The 22,601-nt window shown below is 36.1% G+C and overlaps 1 protein-coding gene and 1 pseudogene across 1 annotated transcript in view; one reads left to right on the top strand and one right to left on the bottom strand.

Moving 5' to 3' along the window:
* The window catches only part of Erp44 (endoplasmic reticulum protein 44), a 119,220-nt gene that overhangs the window by 28,705 nt on the left and 67,914 nt on the right, over nucleotides 1-22,601 (top strand). Inside the window, exon 2 of the mRNA XM_004645227.3 lies at nucleotides 22,266-22,338. Within this exon, the coding sequence (XP_004645284.1) occupies nucleotides 22,266-22,338 (73 nt within the window). The remainder of the gene's footprint in view (nucleotides 1-22,265; nucleotides 22,339-22,601) is intronic.
* On the bottom strand, nucleotides 11,777-12,700 carry LOC105744078 (annotated as a pseudogene).

The following is a 22,601-nucleotide window of genomic DNA, read 5'->3' as shown; positions in this document are numbered from 1 at the left end:
ATGTGTAACATTTATACCTGTAGTAAGTTTTCACCGTCAAGCTAAATCTGGTTATAAATGATAAAAGAAGGATAAAATGGAAACAAAACTTTTGTAAATAAGGAGAGGAAGAGGGATTGGAGGGAGGGAGGGGTATTGGAAAAAAAAAAAAAAAGAGAGAAACCAGGATATATTAGGTACAAATTCCCATGATGAATGTGATCATTATGTGTATCTAAATTGTCCCACTAAACTTAATAAAATAACTAATAAAATAAAACTAAATCTACTTATAAATTTGATGAATACTATACTGCACTAAAGTTATTTGGTAAGGATTGACTAGCAGATTAAGTTTATGGTGGGTGTATCAATCTTGATCAAGAAAAGCTAATTCTGTCCTGCTTTCCTGATCTCATTAATATTTATGCCTTCAATTGGAAAGTAGGTTGATGCACACTGGTTGTTATCGTCAACAAAAGCTTGTTTCAAAAACTATATAGTAACATAAACTCTTATGAAATTTTGAAAGGCTGGTGAGATAGCTCGGTGGACTAAGCGCCTGCTTAGGCAAGCACAGGGACCGGTGTTCTGTCCCCTGCACCACATACCCTGCTGGTCCTGCCCCTGAGCGTGCTGAGCCAGCCACCAGCACCAGGTATGGTGGCACATGCATGCAATCCCAATGCTGTGGGAGCTGAAAACAGGAGGATTGCCATGAATCCGAGCTGCATAGTGAGACCCTGTACCAAATACTTTTTATTTATTTATTTATTTATTTTTTTCGGAACTAGGGATTGAACTCAGGCCCTTGTGCTGCCAGGCAAGTGCTTATTCTACTGAGCCATTTCCCCAGCCCCCCAAATACATTTAAAAAAAAAAAAAAGAAGACATTTTGAGATATTTGTGTTCTGCAGCAAAACAATGCAATTTTTTTTTTCTTTTTCACTTTGAACTATGAGAGAAGAGAAACCAGCTGACTAGATCTAACTTGAGTAACTTCTTATATGTAATGGTATTATAATCCATATTATAACTTTATGTGTTTGATGTCATTCTGATCTACTTCATTTAGGGAATACTCAGATATGTGATAATGTTTTATTTCTCTGGATAATCTTTAGCGCTTATGTAAAACAGATTATAAAATGTGATATTTGAGGAAATTAACAGTCTTTTATGGTTCTACATGAGATGATTGAGTCTCTCACTTAATTTTGAAATATTATTTTAAAGTACTAAGTTTAAGATACCAACATATTGTAAAGATTTGATAAAAGCTATTTTGTGAATGGCTTTTAAGTGTTCTTTTTATTCAAGATATCTAATTTTTAGTCAAAGGAACAAGGATGTCTTTAGGCACATTTTGTTTGAGAAATAAAGGACTTTATGTGGTATTGGGAGTCGATCTTAGGGCCCTGTGCTTACCAGGCAGGAGCTGTACTGTTGAGCTATGTCCCCGGCCCCAGGACTCTTATATTATTAGTTTATTAACTTATTGTTAGGCACTAGCATAATTTACATCAATATATTATTTTAGGTAATTAAAGTCAGTACTATTAAAGCAAAGCAATATTAGTATAAATGTAAATTTTTTGTTCTTGGAAACGATTAAAAAGAGAAGTGTTTCTCTTTATGTTCAGAAATTGTATTTATCAGTGTCTTTGCACATTAATCTGTAATGACACATCATGCAGGGTTAGATAATTTCATCTGTTGATGACATATGAAGCCTATGTGGTTTTGTTTGCTTTGCAACTCTGAAACTTTTAAGTTTATAAGTAGAAAATTTGTAAGTAGAAGAGCCACTGTCTGCCTTAGTGCTATAAGAAGTGACTTAGCTTTTTGTCTATGCCTGTGAAGGATTTCCTGAATCTCAGTAGCTTCCTAATTGAAAGTTATTTTATCCTTTGCTAACTCTTCTATTCATAACTGACAGTGTTTCATACTATTAATTGTCCCACTTTTTCTTTTGATATGCTTCCTTTCTGGTTCATTTATGTGCCAGTATCTTGTCGTGTGACCCACCTCTTCCCCCATGTTTGTGTGTGTTTCTGTCTCCCACTTTTTTAGCGTATGATGCAAAGAAAAAAGGCCTACACTTAGAAGACAGAAAACAGGAGATAAATGTGAATATTATCTAGTGTGCTGTCTTAGAGCTCCTTTTCTTTCTGTTAAAATTTAAGCAGCCCTGCCCCAAAGGCGTAATGAGCCGGGATTGAGACTGGGTACAGTGGCGTGTACCTGTATTCTCAGCACTTGGGAGGTTGAAAACAGGAGAATCACTACGAGTCCTATCCATATGTATAGTGAGGCCTTATAGGTCCTGTGTTAAATACATTAAAAGAAAAATCTTTGATTTTTAAACCATAGCCACAACTTTATTACCTCTTTATAGATTATGGGAGTAGCCAGTTTGTTCTTTGTTAGTTTTTTGTTTTATTCTTTTTTGACATTTCAGCAGCAGACACCAACCCTGGCTTTTCAGCGTATATGCTTACTTTATCCTACACTTTTTTGTTTAGTAGTAGAACTTTCAGAGCTTTCCATTAGTATTCATGTCCTTTTTTTTTTTTTTTTTTTTTTTGTATCAGGATTCGGACTCATGACCTTGCACTTGCCAGGCAGGCGCTGTACCAATGAGCTATATCTTTGGCCCCCCATTTTTATTTTTATATTATAAAATGGGAAAGTGGCATAGTATTCCATTGTACATTTTACCTACCTTGTAATTTGTCTACTTTTCAGTTGATTAATACTTAGATTATTTCCAGTTCTTTGCTATCATAAATAATACTTAAGTGAGTAAGATATTCACATCCTCTCTGATCATTTTTCTTTTGAAATGTTGTCCTGGGGGTATAGCTCAGTGGTAGAGCATTTGACAGCATGAAATGTTGTCCTTTTCTTACATATTTCCAGGAGCTCTTTTTCTTATATTTAGAGAAGTTGTCCTCTTATGTATATTTTCTCCTTTATTCAATTTTTCTTTTTTGGTGTGTTTTGAGACAAGGTCTCACATGTAGTTTAGACTGGCCTCTATCTCACTACCTAGCCTGCGCTGACCTCATAATGTTCCTCCTATCTCAGCCTCCCAGTTGCTAAGCTTATAGGTGTGTATCATTGTGTCTGACTCATTGAGCTTTTCTATTTACTCATTTGTTATGCAGTGTTCCTTTATATTGTGTTCAGCATGTGTGTTGTATTGATTTTTGGATTATAATAAGTATAATAAAAATATGATGGCTGTTTAAATTTAAAGAAAATTACCATGAAAGAAACATTGCCATTATTCCTCCTCAAAAGACCTCCTTGCTTCAAGTACACCTATCATTCTTGCCACTTTCTCAAGCAGTTCTGAAAGTACTCTTCTCTGAGTGTCTTTCATGCTGTTGTGGATGTCTCAATGTCCTGGATGAATGCTAAACATTCATCTTTCATTGTCATTTTATTTTGAAGAAGAGCCAGAGATTGCATGGTTCCAGAACTGATAAAGGCTGTTTGAAGAGGACACCTTAGTGTTTTTCCTTGGATGATATCTGGTAGCAGCATTCCCCATAGTTTTTTTTATCATACCTGGTATGACAGTGCCTTACTAGATAGTGATTAATGGCAATAGTAATAATAATAATAATGCTGTAATAATTTTTTTCTTTTGGTTTTTTTTTGTTTGTTTGTTTTTGTGGCGGAACCGGAGATTGAACTCAGGCCCTTGTACTTGCCAGGGAAGCGCTGAGCCATCTCCCCGGCCCCTTGCTGTAATAATTTTTTACAAAAGTTAAACACTACTTTTGGATTAGACCTTTTCCATGGATAGGAAGGCTTTCATTATTCCAAGCATTGAAAGTGATTTTCTTTTTTTTTTTTTTTTTTTTTTTGGTACCAGGGATCAAACTCGGGACCTTGCATTTGCCAGGCAAACACTTACTCAATTGAGCTATCTCCCTGGCCGAAAGTGATTTTCAAATAAAAGAAAAAAAGACAGGGCTGGCCAGATAGCTCAGTGGATTATAGCACCTGCACAGGCAGAGGCAAGGACTGGGGTTTGATCCCCAGTGGGCCATGCCAGCCCCACCCCCAGGGCACGCTGACATGGGATTGAGACTGGGTGTGGTGGCATTCACCTATAATCTCAACACTTGGGAGGTTGAAAACAGGAGGTTCACTACGATTCTGATCTATAAGTGTAGTAAGACCTTATAGATCTTGTGCTAAATACATTAAAAAAAAAAAAAGAACTTCATTCTGATATTTCAACATTGCCATTAAATAAACACCCTGTTTGGGCATTAATACAGAAGTTGACAAGTATTTCAAACAACTTCAAGTAGTGATTTTTTTTTTTTTTTTTTTTTTTTTTTTTTTGTATTTTAGGGAAGGGTCTACAGGGTGTTCAGAGTCTCACTACTAGATCGGACTCTTAGTGATTCATCTGTTTACAGCCTCCCAAGAGCTGGGATTATAGGTGTGCACCACCATGCCCAGTCTCAGTTACTGTCTCAGCGCACCCCCATTTGGCCAGCCCTCAAACAGAGATTTGAATCTCTAACAGTTTAGTTTTCAGCCAATAGACTGCTGATTTAAGAATAAGTCTCATATTTACCAATGTAGTTTCAAAGAGAGTGTTGCATAATTTACACAAATTAGCAACTTCTTTTGCTTGCCCAAGAAAATATTTTAAAAATATGCTAGATGTTGTTGTACATGCCTATAATACCAGTATTCTGGGAGACTGAGGCAAGAGGTTCATGAATTCAAACCCAGCCTGGGCAACTTAGTGGTGAGCAAAATCCTATCTCTAGGTAAATGAATGGATGGATGGATGGGGTTTAACTCATTATGAAAGCCCTGGTTCGATGCTCAGTACCACATGCACACATCCTAAATGGTTAAAAGTGTAACAAATAATTAGTTGTCATTTATTTCTGAAGATGAAAATTCATAAAACCTTTAAGTGTGCTTAATTATCTAACATTAATTGTTATGCTCAAACCAGAACTTAATATGGTGGTTTTACACAAGGTACAAGTTGAGATCAGGAGACACAGATTTTGATTCCAGCTCTACCACTGACTGTATGACCTTAGGCATGTACTTTTTTGCCTTCTTTCTGTTTATCCGTAAATATGTTGAACAACTTAAGGCTGCTTTTGTCTCTCCAGTTCTGAGATTCATTAGAGATTAGTGATGCCCATCTCAGTAGAATTTGTGTTCCAATGAAGAGAAATGTTATTACTGCTTCACAGAAAATCTTTCTCACATATTGGAACATATAAAAGTTGACAAGTGGGGCTGGGAATATAGTTCAGCAGCTTAAGTGACTGCCTGACAAGTGCAAGGTCCTGGGTTTGATCCCCAGTTTAAAAAAAAAAAAATTGACAAGTATTTCAAATTATGAAACTTCAATATGTGCAAAAATATTGTACACATATTCAAAGTATGACACTATATAAATGAAATGTTGAGAACTTAATATTCAGATATACATTATCACCTTGCAGCAGAAGCTTTCAAATCTCTGACTCTGATTCTCAGCAAACACATTAAAAAGCATGTTGTGCTTTAACCTGGTATAAAAGATACAACTAAAAGTTTTTTCAAACATGCTAAACTACGTTCAGTGTTCAGTATCTTGTATTTCTTTTTGTTAATGTTGGATGTAATTCCAATGAATTGATTTTACAACCCGTTAATATGTTTTGATCTCCAATTCTGTGCCCTCTTCAGCGGCTCATATACTAAAATTGATCTTCAGTTCTAAACTGCTGCATGTAGACCTATAGTCTACATGCTGAAGAATACATTGGAAATGTTATAGTATATCGCAAAGTCTAAAAGACCAGCTTCAATTGGGCCCATGTTCATACTGAGGTTGACTTTTAAAATATTTTATTAAACTTAAGTAGCTTTCAAAAGAAGCATAAGATTCTTTATTTTGTGCCAGGAGCATAGCTCAGTGGACTAAGTACCTGCTTAGGCAAGCACAGGGACTGAGGTTCAATCCCTGGCACCACATGCCACACCAGCCCTATTTCTGGCCATGCTGAGCCAGCCATGGAGACTGAGTGTGGTGGGGCACACCAGTAGTACTAATGCTAGGGAGGCTGAAAAACAGGAGGATCACTTAAAAAAAAAAAAAGAAGAAGAAGAAAAAAAAGAAAGAAATTCCTTATTTCACTGTCAATGCACAAAGGTGTTTTCTTAAGTACTTTTAATGCAAGAAAAATATTGAATTCACTTATTTTGTAATCTAAACAATATTTGAAATATATACCTCTACACAAGCCCCTTTTTTCTTATTGCTTGTGGTTCTATGTAAATATATATTTGTAAAAAAAATAGCAACTACAATGAGTTGGGTAAGGTCTGCCCAAATTTCATGTTCACCAGAACTTCCAAATGTGATCGTTTTTGGAAATAGTCTTTGTAGATGTACTTATTAAATGATCTTGAAGTGCAACCATTTTGGTTCTGGAATGAGTCTTTAAATCAAATGACTTATATTTTTATTAGAAGAAAGGAACACAGAAAAGGGAAGATCATGTAAAAATGGAAGTAGAGGTTGAAGTGGTATATCAGTAAGCCAAGGAATGCCAGTACTCACCAGACCTTGGAACAGACAAAAGATTGACTTTCCAAGAGCCCCTGGAAAAATGGTGGCCTTGTTAGCACCTTGATTTCAGACTTCTGATCTACAGAAGTGCAAAAGAATAAATTTGTTTTAAGCCATTAAGTTTGTGTTATTACAGTAAGCCTAGGAAAATAATAGATGTAAAATCACATTATTTCATGTTGTGAAATTAGTTCATATTGAAGAACTATGTAAATATGCCAGAGAAGTTTTTTTTTTTTTTTCTTGCAGAACCAGGGATTGAACTCAGGCCCTTGTGCTCGCCAGGGAAGCACTTATTCTACTGAGCCATCTGCATGGCCCTACCAGAGAAGTTTTGACCATTCAAATATTTAAAGCAAATATTCAACTGACAGGAAGTTTTAATGATCAGTTCATGTGATAATGACCTTGCTTTCGAAAAAATAAGATTTATAATTAAAATTTATTATAGTAACACTTTTTTTCCTCTTTGGCTAAGGAGGTATAGGTTTTATTATTTATTTTCTTTGTACTAAGCATGGTGCTTGACATATAGTAGGGGACAGAAATTCTGATAATGAAAGGATAAAACTGCAAGAACTCTACACCTACTTCTAAAAAGACTTACAGAAGAAAGATACTCAGCCTGTTTGTAGAAACTAGCAATTTAAAAAGTGACAAATCAGGGCTGGTCTGATAGCTCAACAAGGAGGCCAGGGAGATGACTCAGTAGAATAAGCACTTCCCTGGCAAGCGCAAGGGCCTGAGTTCAATCCCCGGTTCTGCCAAAAAGAAAAAAAAAAAAAAAAAAAAAGATAGCTCAGCAAACTAATGTGTCTGTTTAGGCAGAGCACAGCGGCAGGGGTTGTATCCCTGGCATGTAGCATGCCATGTCACCCCGCCCACAGGACGTGCTGAGAGCTTGATTGAGACGGCGTGGTGGCGCATGCTTGTAATCCCAGCACTGGGGAGGCTGGAAATAGGAGAATCACTACAAGTCTGATCTGTGCAGTGAGACCCTGTAGACCCTGTCCCAAATACAGAAAAAAAAAAAAAAAAAAAAAGTGACAAACCAATTTACAGTCACTTTTAGAGAGTAAATTTCTTACAAGAAACCCAAATTATAAATAAAGAGCAAAATAGAAGATATTTGGAAGTAGGGGAATAGATCTTTCTTGGTTGGGAGGGGGATTAAGAGGTAGAAAGAAAGGGAAGAGGAAGTGGAAAGGAGGACGAAAATGGAAATAAGATGTATTTCATACATGTACCAACTCGTCACAAGAAATATAAACATTGTTTACTGCAAATGTGCCAATAAGAATTTTTAATTTAGAGAATAACTACAAAGAAATGTGTCCACTAATAGATGTGATTTTTTTAAAAGGAGGAAAAGGCAAGTCTCAATCAGCTGTAGTTCATATTCTTATTGTTGGAGGGATAAGCGTAACTTTTCTATTTATCATTAGTAAAATTACAGGAGTTTCAGTGAACATTTTTTTTTATTAAAACAATTTTCAGGTAAGCTGTCTGTGTAGGTAGGTTTGAAACTTGTAAGTGGAACTGTCTTGGGCAAAGAAGTGATGAAATGTGAGGGACACACAAATATTTTATAACTCTTTTTTCTATATCATGAGATGTAAAGAGAGCACTAAAATAGAATCATGAACTTCAAAGATTCATCTATAAATCATCAGTCTTGCTGCTTTGCTTTGTATCATTTCTCATCAATTTTTTAGTAATCTGTCAGTTCTATAGCCTCTTCTTTATTCAGAATAGTAGTTATTTCAAATTAGAAAATGAAGGAAACAGTGATTTAGATGAAAAGTGTTCTCCCCTTCCCTTTTGTGCATGACTCCTTGACGGCAGTGTTGGTACCATGACCATTTACCCACCCTCCTGTTGAGAACTTGTTAGAACAGAGCTTCCAGGAAAATCCAGTTGGAATGCTTTTGTCCATAGACTGGTTGTACTCATCTTCCTTGCCTATGTATTCGTTACAGTCCTGTCTTACACAGCTCACCAGGAGTGTGTTGGCCCACTCTTTCACAAGCTCATGGTCATCGTGAGGTGAGAATGTATGTGGCTGCAAACATTCAGCCAACCAGGTGGGGTGTGCAGGAAATTCAAGACCATCCTGCTCTTCAAGAGCATATAACCTGCCTAGGGAGATTTTAATGACGAAGCATAAGAATAGCATGAGACATATATATGATACCAGTACTGCAAACCTTCTAGAAAATTTTGATGAACAGAGTAATTTCTATAAGTGAAATAAGTGAGTGGTGAAGCCTGGCTGTGGGAATTTGGGTACTACATCACTGGAAGATAAAGTTAGAAGGTTGGGTTGGGACACAATGTGATCTTCAAGTGAACTTCCTTAGAAATTGGAGTGTAAGAACTAACACAAAATAATAAAAGTGAATGTAACAGCAGTGTACACAACAGTGTATATGGAGTAAAAAATTTAATTATGGCAATCAGCACTTATTAAATATATTTGTGCTCTAACATGAAAATTTCAGTAAGTCATTTATTTATAAGAAAATAAAACTTTCTGCATATCAAAGACATACAGTTTTGCATAGGGAAAAGACATTTTAAAAATCATTAGTGGAAAAATTGACAAAAACAACACAAAACGCACAGCAGCTATTACCCATAACAGATTTAACTGACTTACTGAAATTTTCATGTTAGCGCACAAATGAAAACTATTCTAAAAACAAGAAACAAACTCTAGAAAAAAAATGAGTCCAGAAGGTCAGAAATGAAATGGTAGATTCTATCAGCAAATCGAATAAGGCTGGGATCTCTTATTTTCTAAATAAGGTAATACAGACCAAAAGCATTTAATAAGAGAGGAAAACAAGGGCACTTTAGAAAGCTAGGGGTAATGACAGTGTAAAAATTGTAAATATCTGCAAACAAAATGGCACAGCAGAAACATTTATAAAGCAGATTTTGTAGGAGACTGAACTAGAAAGATGGTGTAATGTTGTCAGTTTACTTCTCTCATTCTAATGACATATTTTTTGTTTTGTTTTTTAGTACCAAAGATTGAACTCAGGAGCTTGCGTTTGCCAGATAGGTGTTTATGCTGCCAGCTGTCTCCCTGGCCCTGACAGATGATATTTTAAAAGTATATATAAATATATGAGCTAAACAGCCTTTACCAATATATAAGATCTGATATAGTCATCTCAATAGATACTAGAAATGCATTTGACAAATTTAAGATTTTTGACTTGAAATGGTAATAGAGTATCACTCATTTCATAGGAAACAAAAAGGGTATCTGTTTCAGCCCATATGTCACAATCATATACACTGGGGAAAATTCTAGAAGCATTATTACAAATTTAGAAAAAGAGTATCTATGAAGCTAAAATTGTCTTAAGAATTTGTCAGACAGTTTATTTCTAATTAGGCCAGTGCTTATTCCTTTTTTTCTTTACCCCTGCCTCATGGCAGCTAAGAAAATGGAGACAGAAGCAATCAGGGGAAGTAGATTACTAAATTTAGATTTCATTTTAACAAACATTGTTACTCTCTGATTAGTTTTTTTGTAAAACTGCTCAAAAGGTTAAACTACTACATAGTAGTGCTATAATTCCTGAGTTAATGATTTTTAATGTATATGACAGCTTTAAGACAGTCTCTTGAGGGATTATATATCAGAAAGGAAATGCAAGTCCATTTTTTTTAATACAGTTAACATAAACAGCTGTGGCCCATACGATAGCATTAAAGATTCTTCTAATCATTTAATTAGGGTAGGCATCTTGACAATATATGACCAATCAATGACTACTTCTGATTGACATTTAGAGTTGGTTTGGCTAGAAGCAATGGAATGGGTCAGAGATATAGCTCAGTGGCATATCACCTGCCTGGTAAGCACAAGGTCCTGAGTTTGATTCCAGGAACAACAACAACAAAGGTAATAGAATGGTTATGAAAATAAACTGATTTTAAAATAAGGAGTACATGACGTACCTAAGGTCTGTATAATGAAATTGTAAAATTTGGTGATAAAAATATTTTTTACCTATGACACAGTGCTCTTTAGGAATAAAAACTAGAAACTCTGAGAATCATTCTAGTACTAAACAAATATGGAAAAAAATATACTGCACGAAAGATACTGCGGATAACATACTGCATCCAGATACTGCATTAAAGAACAGTTTTTCTGTGAGGACCAAGAAACAGTGTTACATGTTTTGTAGTGAAATAAATGGATTCTATATGTATAAGAAATATTTCCTTTACATTGCAGTGTAGAATGCATAACCAACAGCAAAGGCTGGTAAATAAAAGAATGAAAGAATTTGTATACTTTTGGACATACCGAGGTTTTTTTTAATATGAACTAAGAATTTTTCTTGTTTTCTTTTAAGTGAAAAGCTGAGCATGATGATGCATACCTTGAACCCCAGCATTTGATGGACTAAACACCTGCTTAGGCAAGCACAGGGACAAGGGTTCAGTCTCTGGCTCCACAAGCTGTGACAGCCCCATCCCTGGGCTTGCTGGGCTGGCCACTGAGAACAGGCCTGATGGTGCATACCTGTAATCTCAGTGCTGGGGAGGCTGTAAACAGGAAGATTGCTACAAGTCCAAGCTGCATAGTGAGACTCTGTACCAAATACATAAACAAAAATCCTCCAGCATTTGAGAGGTTGGGACAAGAGGATCACTGTGAGTTCAAGGGGCAGCCTGAGCAATATAATGAGCTCAAGTCCAGCCTTAACAGCAGCAACCAAAAAATGCTAAATGAAAGTGTCAGTATTTCCAAAGTTTGGTATTTTAAAACATTGGTGTACTGTAGTTCACTGACTGTGGTATACTGGCTGTCTTCCCTTCTTGTCCTTTATCCACAAATATAAGCTCCTTATTTCAAGGTACATTCTACAGGGAACCCGAATGAAGATAGCTACCATAATTTCATGTAGTTTGGTAATGGCTGCTGGTCTCCGTCACATGGTGTCATCTTATATGTTCCTATGCATGCAGTGTTTCCTACATACCAGTTCTTTGCCTTGGTTAGATTAATGTTAAATTCAGTTTTGCCAGGAACATTTTACAGGTGGTACTTTCTATTTCCTGTGGCATCCCCTCATGGTTTCATAGGTTTCAGGATGTGCTTGTTTGGCTCTGTTGCCTGTGGGCCTCTGTTGAAAGTCTTTTTTTTAATTTTCTTTTTTAAGTTCTATTGTTTTTAACTCTCTTTGACTTTTTCTCCTGGTCTTCTGTTAGCCTTTCTGCAGGTCACTTCTTTAATCCCTTCATTTTCTTACTTTGTAGTTTGCTTAGGTCTTGTTTCTGTATATGAATCCTTCCATAAGTTGTACTAAAAGTATCCTGAGACATATTTTTCTTCTTCTTTGGCTTGAGAGCTTTTGGCATTTTCATAGATAACTTATAAAGTTCATCGGGAGCCAGATGTGTCCTCCTCAGAACCAAGTCCAATGAAGGTCCCATCTCTTCCAACTCCATTTGTGGTATTCTGCAACCAGAGTTCTTCAAAAGTAACTTATAGCTGCGAAAATAAACCTTTCCCTTCAGAGTGGTGAAGTGCAGAACATACTCTAACCCAGCCAGGTGGATATTTGCCATGGTGGGGCCTCTAAAGAAATCAATAAGAAGGCTTTTCAGCCTTCTGTAGTCTTCCATCACATCAAAATCATCACCAGCAAATATTAACATGGGTTTTGTTCCCTCAGGACATTTACTGTTCTTAATATCTTTTAGAGACAAATTTCTCAACACCTAATTCAGTCATATCCACCATGTGGTGGTCAGACATATGACCTATTACTAGGTTATTGGGACGCTTCTTATTATGGGATCCAAACATGAATAAGGAACAATCTGACTTCTGTGAAAAGAGTTCCAGTGATGTCTGATCTTCAGATGGTCTTGTAATATTTTTCTTTTTATACAGAACTCCATATGGTTTTTTTCAGTGCATACACGTCTTTCAGGACTTGGGTCACTTGCATTTGCTTTTCCCCTTTTAATCGGTGTGGCATTTTTAATATTTTCACTAAGTTTTGGTTCTCTTTTCTCAAGGAATCTCTTGGCTCTTTTTGTTTTGGGCTTTACAACTCAGTCCAAGGCATCCATCACTACCACAGATCAGTCTCTGTTGAAAGTCTTGTAACAAAAGAGGTTCATGATAGTAAGCACAGAAACAGAGGAAGCAGCCAAGTTTTTTAGTACTGTATCAGTGGCCTGACTTCCTGTTAGGCCCTCCCAGCTCAAGGTTCCTTACGGTCCCCTGGTCCCCTTAATATTGCCACAGGCTGGTCACTAACATTTAGCACATGGCCCTGTGGGACATTTAAGATCCAAGCCATAACTTAAAAGGGAACTTGCTTTCATCAGGCATCTCAGACAGGCAAAAGCATGGTGCAGCTCAGAGTAGGTCAGTAATCATTTTTCTGGGCAGATATACGTGCAAGTATTTGTTGTGAAATGTGACTCCAAGGACCAGTGCTAGATACTTTTTGGGAGATAAGGATAAATAGGAAATTATCAGCATCAATAGCTTTTATCTCCAGGGTGTGTTCAAAAAAAGGATTTTCATCTTGACTTTTTCCCAGTTCTCATGTTTTGTTACAATTGCCAGTGCTAGAAGTTTGGGAGTGTCATGATTTTAGGAAAACCATCATTTCCATGCAACAAAATGCTCACTCTAGGCTCCAAAAAGGTTTTAAAAATAATAACATCCTTGGCTGGGTAGTTAGCTCGGCACTCTAAACACTTGATTGGCAGGCGCAAGGACCTGGGTTCAATCTCCAGTACTACATGCTGCGCCAGTCCAGGAAACCCAAGGGGTGCCGTGCCAGCCACCAAAACGGGGCGTGATGGCATGCATCTCTAATCCCAGCATTGCAGAGGCTGAGACAGGAGGATCATTACGAATTTGAGCTGCATAGTAAGACCGTGTATCAAATAAATAAATAATTACATGATAATTAAAAATAATATCCTCTCTAAAGGTCAAAGAAGTACATTGTCTCTTCCAGGTGAATTAGTCATGGCAATTTTAGATATGATGAACAATAAAACCAGATGACATCAGTTTTTTTTGAGGGGGAGATCAGAAATTGAACATGGGCCTTGCACTTGCTAGGCAGGTGATGCACCACTAAGCTACATCCTCTACCCACCGTCAGTTTGTTTGTTTCTTTTTCTTTTCTTTCTTTTTTTTTTTTTTTTTTTTGTTTTTTGTTTTTGTATTTTAGGGAAGGGTCTGCAGGGTGTTCAGGGTCTCACTACTAGATTGGACTTGTAGTGATCCACCTGTTTACAGCCTCCCAAGAGCTGGCATTGCAGGTGTGTGCTACCATGCCCAGTCTCCATCAGCATGCTCTGGGGGTGGGGCTAGCACAGCAGGCTCAGGATCGAACCCCTGACCCCTGTGCCTGCTTGCAGGAGCTTTAATCTGCTGAGCTATTTGGCCTGCCCTCCCACTATCAGTTTCTAATGGAATTTTGTGCATGATCACATTATTGCAGAAAACTATGAAATGAAAAAATTTTTGTTTCATTTGTCCCTAGTTGTTTTTACTGGTCGAATTTGAGATTATGAATTACAGTAAACTATATTAAGTATATTTTGGTATAGAATCTACATAAAAATCTGCACATATATTATTTAATTAAAACATGCTTGTAATTGTTTTGTTTATAAATGCAGATTAGTTCTAGTCTCACAACATGAGTTGCTCTGATGCTATGAGAAGGTTGTACCATTGCACAATTCAAGGGTTAAAGTAGCTTCCTAGTGTTACTCTATACTTGGTTCTATTTTTCCTTTTCTCTGAACATTTAGTTCATTATAATGCTTCTGGGAATACTAACGGTGAGATGGACCTTGATTGATACCCAGCTTCAAGGCCCTTAGTTCATGCCAGTCTCAGCTTCTTTTCTCCAGGGACCTTTCAACATCTCCAAGCTCCTTGCAGCAAACTGCAAATCTTTATGCTTCTTTGCTTGGTAGCTTAATGCAAAACTGAGAATAATAGTGGACTGACACTGAAATGAGAGAAGTGGCCTCCAGGGAGGAGAGGCAGCCTGGGTCCCATGACATGGAGATTTCAGGTGGTAGGCTGGTTTATCAGTCTGGATTAGAAATGGAAGAGAGCTGTTGCCTGATATGTCACTTATTTCTTGCTGTAGAAAACATGTAATTTGTAAAGGACTTTGAGACTCTCAACAGAAAGGCAAGTAAATGAAGTTTAGCAAAAATACACAAAATATTACTACAGAATGCCTTTAAGATGTAATCTCAGCTGAGAACAGGGAAACCTCCGTAGGGGTGGAAACATCTATTTTCACAACCTTCAGTAGTGAAGGTGTGGGAGAAATGAAGCTTTTATGTCTGTAATTTCATGCAGACATACATATCCAAGCTGTTTTTAAAGCAGAAAGAAATATGCTTTAAAGAGTAATATTTATGTGACTTTCCAATAAGATTACAAGTTGCATTTTTCTAAAATTATAACAATTTGTAATAATAGAATTATCACAAATGAGTTAACCTGTTATTGTGTGCCTATTTGGAGGTTATGAATTCAATACAAGCTTATAATGAGTTTATATTCTTGCTGCTAGAGAGACTGATTTGTTCTCTAAAAATAGTGTTCCCTAAACTTCAGTGTGCATGAGAATCTCCTAGGGTTCTTATTAAAATGCAGAATCTGGGTCCAAGGTTCTGTATCTTCAAGGGTCCCAAGTGGTGCCTACTAGTGGTACTAGTTTAGGGGCCAGTGTTGAATAGCAGGGTTTTCAGGTATTCAGCTTCAAACAAACAGATTTAGTGGATATAATTCTTATTTTGCAAATTCATTTGCTAGAATATTTTAGTGAAATATTTACAGTGTAGAAAATGCTTCTGTGAATATGAATCTTACTAACAAGTATTCTATGATTTCTGTGTGATATTTCATTAGCCAGTGGTCATAAAATTTTGTCCCAAGTCATTTATATTTACCTTAAAAAATAATACAAGAAGTATCTAGTTTTTCTCCAGTAATGTAGCATAGTCATTCCATTTATTTTATTATTATTATTTTTTTTTTGGTGATAATTTGCTGACGATTTGGTTTTTTTTTTTTCAGTTTTATTAAGCTGTAATTGACAAAAGGGCTGTAATTGACAGCAATAAGTGACATATTAGGTAACAGTAAATACAAATACTGACAATATAATGTGGCATTTGATTTATACGTACATTGTAAAATGATTAAATCAAACTGCCATATCCATGTATGTGTGTGTGAACACCTAAGGTCTAATCTTTTGGCAGTTTTCAAGTTTGTGGTACGTTATTATGAACTATAGTAATCATTCTGTAGAAAAGATCTTGAAACTATTTGAAAGTAGAGAGTCTATGTGCTAAAATGTGTGGGAATCATGAGAGCAGATGCGGGGTGTGTGAAAGAAGCTACAGCTGAGCTCATAACAGCTCCGAGATGGTGCTCTAAAAAGGCTTCTGCTATAGGTAGGAGGCCTATGAGTTCTCACCAAGGATTGTCTTTTGTGCTGTTAAATAGTAGTTGAATCAAAATTGGAGTGTAGCCTTCATTCCTATTTTATAAGCTTATTTTCCTCAAAAATATTTTTAAAAAAATATTGGGCCAGGGAGATAGCTCAACAAATTAAGTGCCTGACAAGTGGAAGGTCCGGAGTTCAATCCCTGATACCACAAAGAAAAAAAAAAAAAAACACCTTGTTAGTCTGGGACATAGCTCTGTGGCTTAAGTGCTTGCCTGGCAAGCTCAAGGTCCTGAGTTCAATCCTGGGTGCAAAAAAAGAAAATCCTAAATAAGAAAAGTATTCATTGGCCATTTTGATTTGTAGACTTCTTTCTCCCTTTTGTTATTTCTAGTGCGATCTCTGAATAGTCATTGTATATGGAATGGTAACAGGTGAATCTGTGTGATATAAAGCTGAAAAAGATGCAGTCTTTGTTTCAAAGCACTTGTAGTTTATTGGATGATGTAAGTTATCAGCACAAACAAACAATTTAAGGGCAAAAATTAATATTTATCATCCTCTGAAAGAATAATTTTAAGACCTTACAGAAAGGACTTCATGAATTCCTAACAGTGAAATGAATCACTGTTGTTTGGGACCAAGAGGAAAGGCTTCATAGAAAATGTAACTTTTGGGGCCAGGGAGATAGCTCAGTAGAAAATGTAACTTTTGAATTGAATGTTGAAAACACCCTGATATTATTGAAAACACCAGATATTCTTTCTGGGTTGTTATGCAGCAGAAATTGCATAAGCAGGGCATGGAAGGAGGAGAATAATGAGACAGTTTAAGGATTGTTAGTACTGTAAATTCCTTGCATTCAGCTTTTGAATTTATAACTCACAGGATTTAAACTGTTTGTGAGTGACCTCAAAGGGTCATGTAGGGATTTTTTTAAATTGTTGCTGTTATTCTTTTGCTCTGTTTAGCATTTGAAGTCAATGAGTGAATCTAGAGATTGGCTTAGTATTTGTATCTTAGTCCATCTTTATTCACTTTCATTCCATTTTTTTATGAGGAGATATTTTATTCTTAGTTAAGGATGTTGTGAATAGCTTGGTATAATTCCTCTCTGTTGTCAACTATCTATTAAACAAAGGGTGATTACATCCTTTATTGTCTGAATTAGAGCGTCTGAGGAGTGAAAGTGGTGGTACTCCAATAATTCCAGGGCAACAACTTAAACTGGAATTTCTCAATAAACTAGAGTTTGGTCAACTACAATGTCCTGTGTAAGTGCTCTAACTGCAGTCGTTTTAGTTGGAGCATGGGATGTGGATGGAAAGTGTAGGATGTGACTCAGCAAAGCAGAGGTGAGTGATATTCAATGTCAGGTGAAGGAGTTAGACTTTACTTGAAGGCAAAGGAATTGATGTACATGAAACAACATTTGGAAAGATTACTCTGGCCTCTGTGGCCAGGTTGAATTGAAAGGAGATACTCAATTTAGAGACTATCATAGTGTTCCATTAAATTCTTTATTTATATGGTAACCATTGGTCCTAATGTGCAAGGAATCTTTACTTTTTAAAAAGATGATGCACAGAGAAGCTTATTACATCATTTCCAATATGCATTATTATTAATATTGGTTTATAATTCTGACAAAGATCTTGTTGAATTCATGCCTTACTGAATGCTGGTTTTATGAAAGAGAATAGCACTAGGATTTAGCAGTGTATATCAGAGTATCTTGTGTTTACTAGTGTAATAGCATGGATGTATGTTAATATTGTAACAAAATCTGACCTAACATTGAAAGAGTGTTAAAGCTGGGTGTGGTGTTGCACACCTGTAAACCTAGCACTCTGAAGACAGAGGCAGAAGGATCACTGTGAGTTTGAGGCCAACCTAGGTTACGTAAGAGAGTTTAAGGGCAGCTTGCATTACATAGTGAGACTGTCTCAAAAAAAAGGATGGTTCAAAAAACACAAAAACAAACTTAAAGGTGGATGTGGTGGTGCCCACCTGTAATTCCAGCTCTCTACAAGTCTTAGATAGAAGAATTCTAAGTTCAACCCTAGGCCAAGCAGTTTAGTGACTTATAGTGACTCTTTCAAAAACTAAAAAAAAAGTTGGAGGTATACCTAAGAAAGAATACCCTGGGTTCAATCCCTAGTAGTGCAAAAAGGGGGGGGGGACCAAAAGAAAAACCCCACCTAAAATAGCTTGCCTTGTTGGTTATCAACTTTTCATTGTGTATACCTTATCTCAACTTGATTTTATACTTAATACAGGGTCTACAGGGTCTCACTGCATAGATCTGAATTGTCATGATTCTCTTGTTTTCAACCTCCACGTACTGGGATTACAGGCACGAGCCTCCAAGCCCATTCTAAAATCACCCTCTCAGCGTGCCCCTGGGGGTGAGGCTGGTGGCACACAGGGGATCCAACCCCAGCCGTTGTGCTCTGCCTGAGCAGGCGCTTTAGTTTGCTGAGCTATCTTGCTGGCCCTTAACTTGATGTTTAATCTACAGAGAATTTTCCTGTTTCAGTAATTCTCATTGTCCTACCCTGCATTTTTCCTTTTTTGTCCTTGTTCTATGGAATAGGTTGGTCTATTGAGAACAAAAGTCATTTTCTGTCAGGAAAACCAAAGCTACACGGAAGCAGTAATCAATCTTTGATGGCCTGACTATGTAGTAGTAGAGAGGCGTGCACTCTAGAGTAGAAAAAGGCAGTGCTTGTGCAGAGAAAAGCAGCTACCCGCTGATGGCTTCTAAGTGCTACAGAAATGCAGCTTGTACACTGGCATCCTGCCTGCACCAGTTAAGCAGCCTTGGAGGATTCAGGGAAGTTTAAGGAAAGCAAACTGTTATGGGACTTCAGTTTCTAAAACCCCTCTGTATAGTGGGAGAAGGCCATCTTTACTTGATAACAAAGTAACTACTATTTAAAGCTAGTTTCACTGCTGTGCCTTGCCTTTTATAAAAAAAAATCACTAGACGTCAGACTAAAATGTTAGAGGAAATATCTAATAAATCGTGAAAGGAGATTTCAGATATATCTCTTCATTTCCATATAGGCAAAAAATTGAAATAGTGAAGAAAATGAAGTTTTAAAATTCTATGTTTGTGTCTGTGTGTATATGTAGTCTATCATATTGATAATATTTTACCAATAAAGGTTATATTTTTCATATCAATTAAAGTTCTCCATATAAATTTTTGCTGTTTATTTTTTGAAAAATTTAAGTTTCCATCAAGTCTAAAATTAAAAAAAAAAAAAAATTTCCATCTTTCCTTCCTGATCTGGAGCTACTTGTCTTTTACTTTAAGCACTACAGCATCTGACACATAAAGATGTTTCCCCAGGGGAGTCTTATTTCTGCCAAGGGCTGACATGAAAAGAAACAATTTGTCAGACCAGTGGAGCTTGCTAACAATTCAAATAAACAACCTGCATATTAATAGAAATGTTAATGATAATAGGAAAAGGCCCCCTCTCTTCTCTGCAGGAAGGAGAGATTAGTGGGCCAGAGACAGTTTTCTAGCTTTGGGCCTTCTTAACAAAACAACTGTTAGCTGAATGCCAGTCTTAGTTCATATTTATTAGTATAGTCCAGTGGTTAAGTAATGCTTTATTTAATAGCCAAATTGATCACTGCCTCTTTTTTTTTTTTTTTTTGCCATTACCTAGCATGTAAATATTTTTGCCATGTAAATATTTCCAAGTAAAAAGCAGTTAAGTTTAGAATCTAAACATATTTTAATAGCTGATTGTGAACTCTTCAAAAACAGGCTTCATTAGAGAATGCAGCCAAAGACGATTATCATCTGTAATCTAGCATTTATCCCATTTTGCTCACCTCTTGGTCATCACTACTACACATAGTTTGAGAGCTCCTTGATATAGAGCATAGTATGCCCTAGTACTTGTACTTTCAGTGCCTAAAATACAATCTGTATATAGTTAATGACTAACTTCATTGCTTTATGATATTTTTCTATTTTCCTATGTTTTTTCCCCCAACATGCAACTATAAAATATTGCTGTACCAACATAGATTCTGCATTTATCTAGATTTGGTCAAACTAGTGAAGGAAAAATCTGTTAGTGAAATGTTGAGATTGTAGAGGAGAAAGATTTCTTTCCTCACCCATCTCTAGGTTCATGGTTGACATCCCTAATGCAGATAAACAAGAAAAAAGAACACAAAGTTATTTAATGTAGTATAAGTATTATATGATGGTATCCTTCAAAAATGATGGCTTAAAAAGGGGAGAAAAACTATGCTTTTATGTTTGGTTTAGTGAAGATTAGACAGTCATGCAGAAATAATTATGATTGGATAAAAAAGCATAATGTAAATTGAAGGGAATTTGGCAAGGCCTATTTGGGTTTTTGTTGTTGGCTATTGTTGGTGTGTGTGTGTGTGTGTGTGTGTGTGTGTGTTTATCTTTAGAGATAGGAGTATTTTTTTCTTCCAGTTCTCAGAAGGGTGTATCTCTCATGAGGGGCTTGCGTGCCAAGGAATTGGTGTTATAGCTGACTTCAAGGGAGAACAGTAGTCAAAGATACTTTTCTACTCCTGCTTTGGCATATACTAATGTACCATACTGTGAGGTTGCATATCCTCACCCCCATCAATATTAAGTAATAACTAGTAATAGAAATTTAATCTTTTGTTAATTTTGAGGGATTGAAAATATAAGTAAGTTACCTGGAGATTTGCAGTCATTTAATTTTAAGAGTATGGTTATCACTTGCTAGCAGACATATTTATAACTTACTGAGTATATCAATTCTGTTGACTTGAATATAAGATTTGGTGTTAGACTTTTTCTAAAATGAATTGTATAGAAATGCTTCTTAAAATTAAGTAGGATTGTTTACATATTAATAAACATGTCTATATATTATTTAGATTTAATTTTTGTTGAATTATAAAATTTTGAGTTGTCACTATCATGAATGATAAAGTATCACTTCGGGAGGCCTAAGGAAAATTTCTCAGTACTCTTGATTGGAGCCTGATATTAGTTGTGTCAAGATAAAAAGCAGTGACCCAGTGAATGACTTTCTATACACAAACTGTTTAAAACAAATCTAGGCAGTAAATACAAAGTATATTAAAATGAAACAAGAAAAATATTACTTTTAAGAATATAATATACTAGGGGCTGGTGAGATGGCTCAGTGGTCTAAAGCACCTACTTGGAACAAGCTTGGCAAAGCACAGGGACCGTGGTTCAATCCCCCAGCACCACATGCCAGCCAGCCCCACCCCCTGGTGGGCTGAGCTGGCTACACACACACACATAAAAGAATGTAATATACTAGTTTAGTTTAAAATTTTATCTCTTTTGTAGATAGCAGGCTAAGATTATCTTTGGTAAACTTCAGTTTTGGATTTTCAGGCACATTAAAGTGAAAGCATAACATTTTAAAATAATCTCTCACTTAATACTATTATCATTAATCTCTTAAATAGTCTCACTTAATATATTGTTATCAACACTAGCAAGTGAGGGCCAGAGAGATGGCTTAGTAGGATAAGTGCTTGACTGGCAAACTCAAGGATCTGAGTTCAATCCCCGGTTCCGCAAAAAAAAAAAAAAAAAAAAACCACTAGCAAGTGAAAGTAATGCAAGAAGACATTTGCCTTTATCATTGGCAAGTCTTCCAATTCTTTTGCAGTTATTTGTACTGTTTTAGGGACATACTAGGCTCGAATTAGCAAATTTTTTTTTTTTTTTTTTTTTTTTTGAACCGGGGATTGAACTCAGACCTTTGCACCTGCTAGGGAAGCGCTTATTCCACTGAGCCATCTCCCTGGCCCCTAATTAGCAAATTTAGTTTTGGTTTTATATAAGTACTTTCTAAGCCGATATCTGGCAATTTTTTTAGTGCATAGAAATAGAGTTGTTAAAAGTATTAAAATGAGTAAATTCTCAGTTTTTAAAATTGTTTAGAGACAATTTCTTTTGTGTTTGGAAGTGTAGGAACTCTCATTTGACTAATTTGAGGATAAAAGTTGGTATTTCTTCTTTGTCGAGTTAGTGAAGGGTTAAAATAATTATTAATGATTAAAATCAGTTGATATTCTAAATAACAAATGAACCAACTTTATTCATTAAGTTTTTAGACTTTTATTTGCTTTTTGTGGAAACATTTATTAATTTCACATTTTAAAATTTTCAGGTAACTTGGGTTTTTACTCCTGTAACAACTGAAATAACAAGTCTTGATACAGAAAATATAGATGAAATTTTAAGTAAGTACCTCAATTTTTTAAAGTATACCTTCTTCTCTATAGTGTTTTATATTAAAAAAAATAACTTTACAGTAAAATCTCATTTACCTAGTATAGTAAAGAGCTGGCATTCTGATTTATTTCATAGCTTCCTGAATTAAAAAGTTTTCAGTTTTGTTTTTAGTAAAATTTCTTTTCCTCCTACTGCTCCTCTTCCTCTTCCTCCTCTTCCTCCTCCTCCTCCTCCTCCTCTTCCTCCTCCTCTTCCTCTTCCTCTTCCTCCT

Source organism: Octodon degus, unplaced genomic scaffold (genome assembly GCF_000260255.1).
Source record: "Octodon degus isolate 3935 unplaced genomic scaffold, OctDeg1.0 scaffold00221, whole genome shotgun sequence".
NCBI classification, from domain to species: Eukaryota; Metazoa; Chordata; class Mammalia; order Rodentia; family Octodontidae; genus Octodon; species Octodon degus.
Note: the sequence above shows the minus strand (reverse complement) of the source record. Positions and strands in the feature narration are given on the sequence as shown.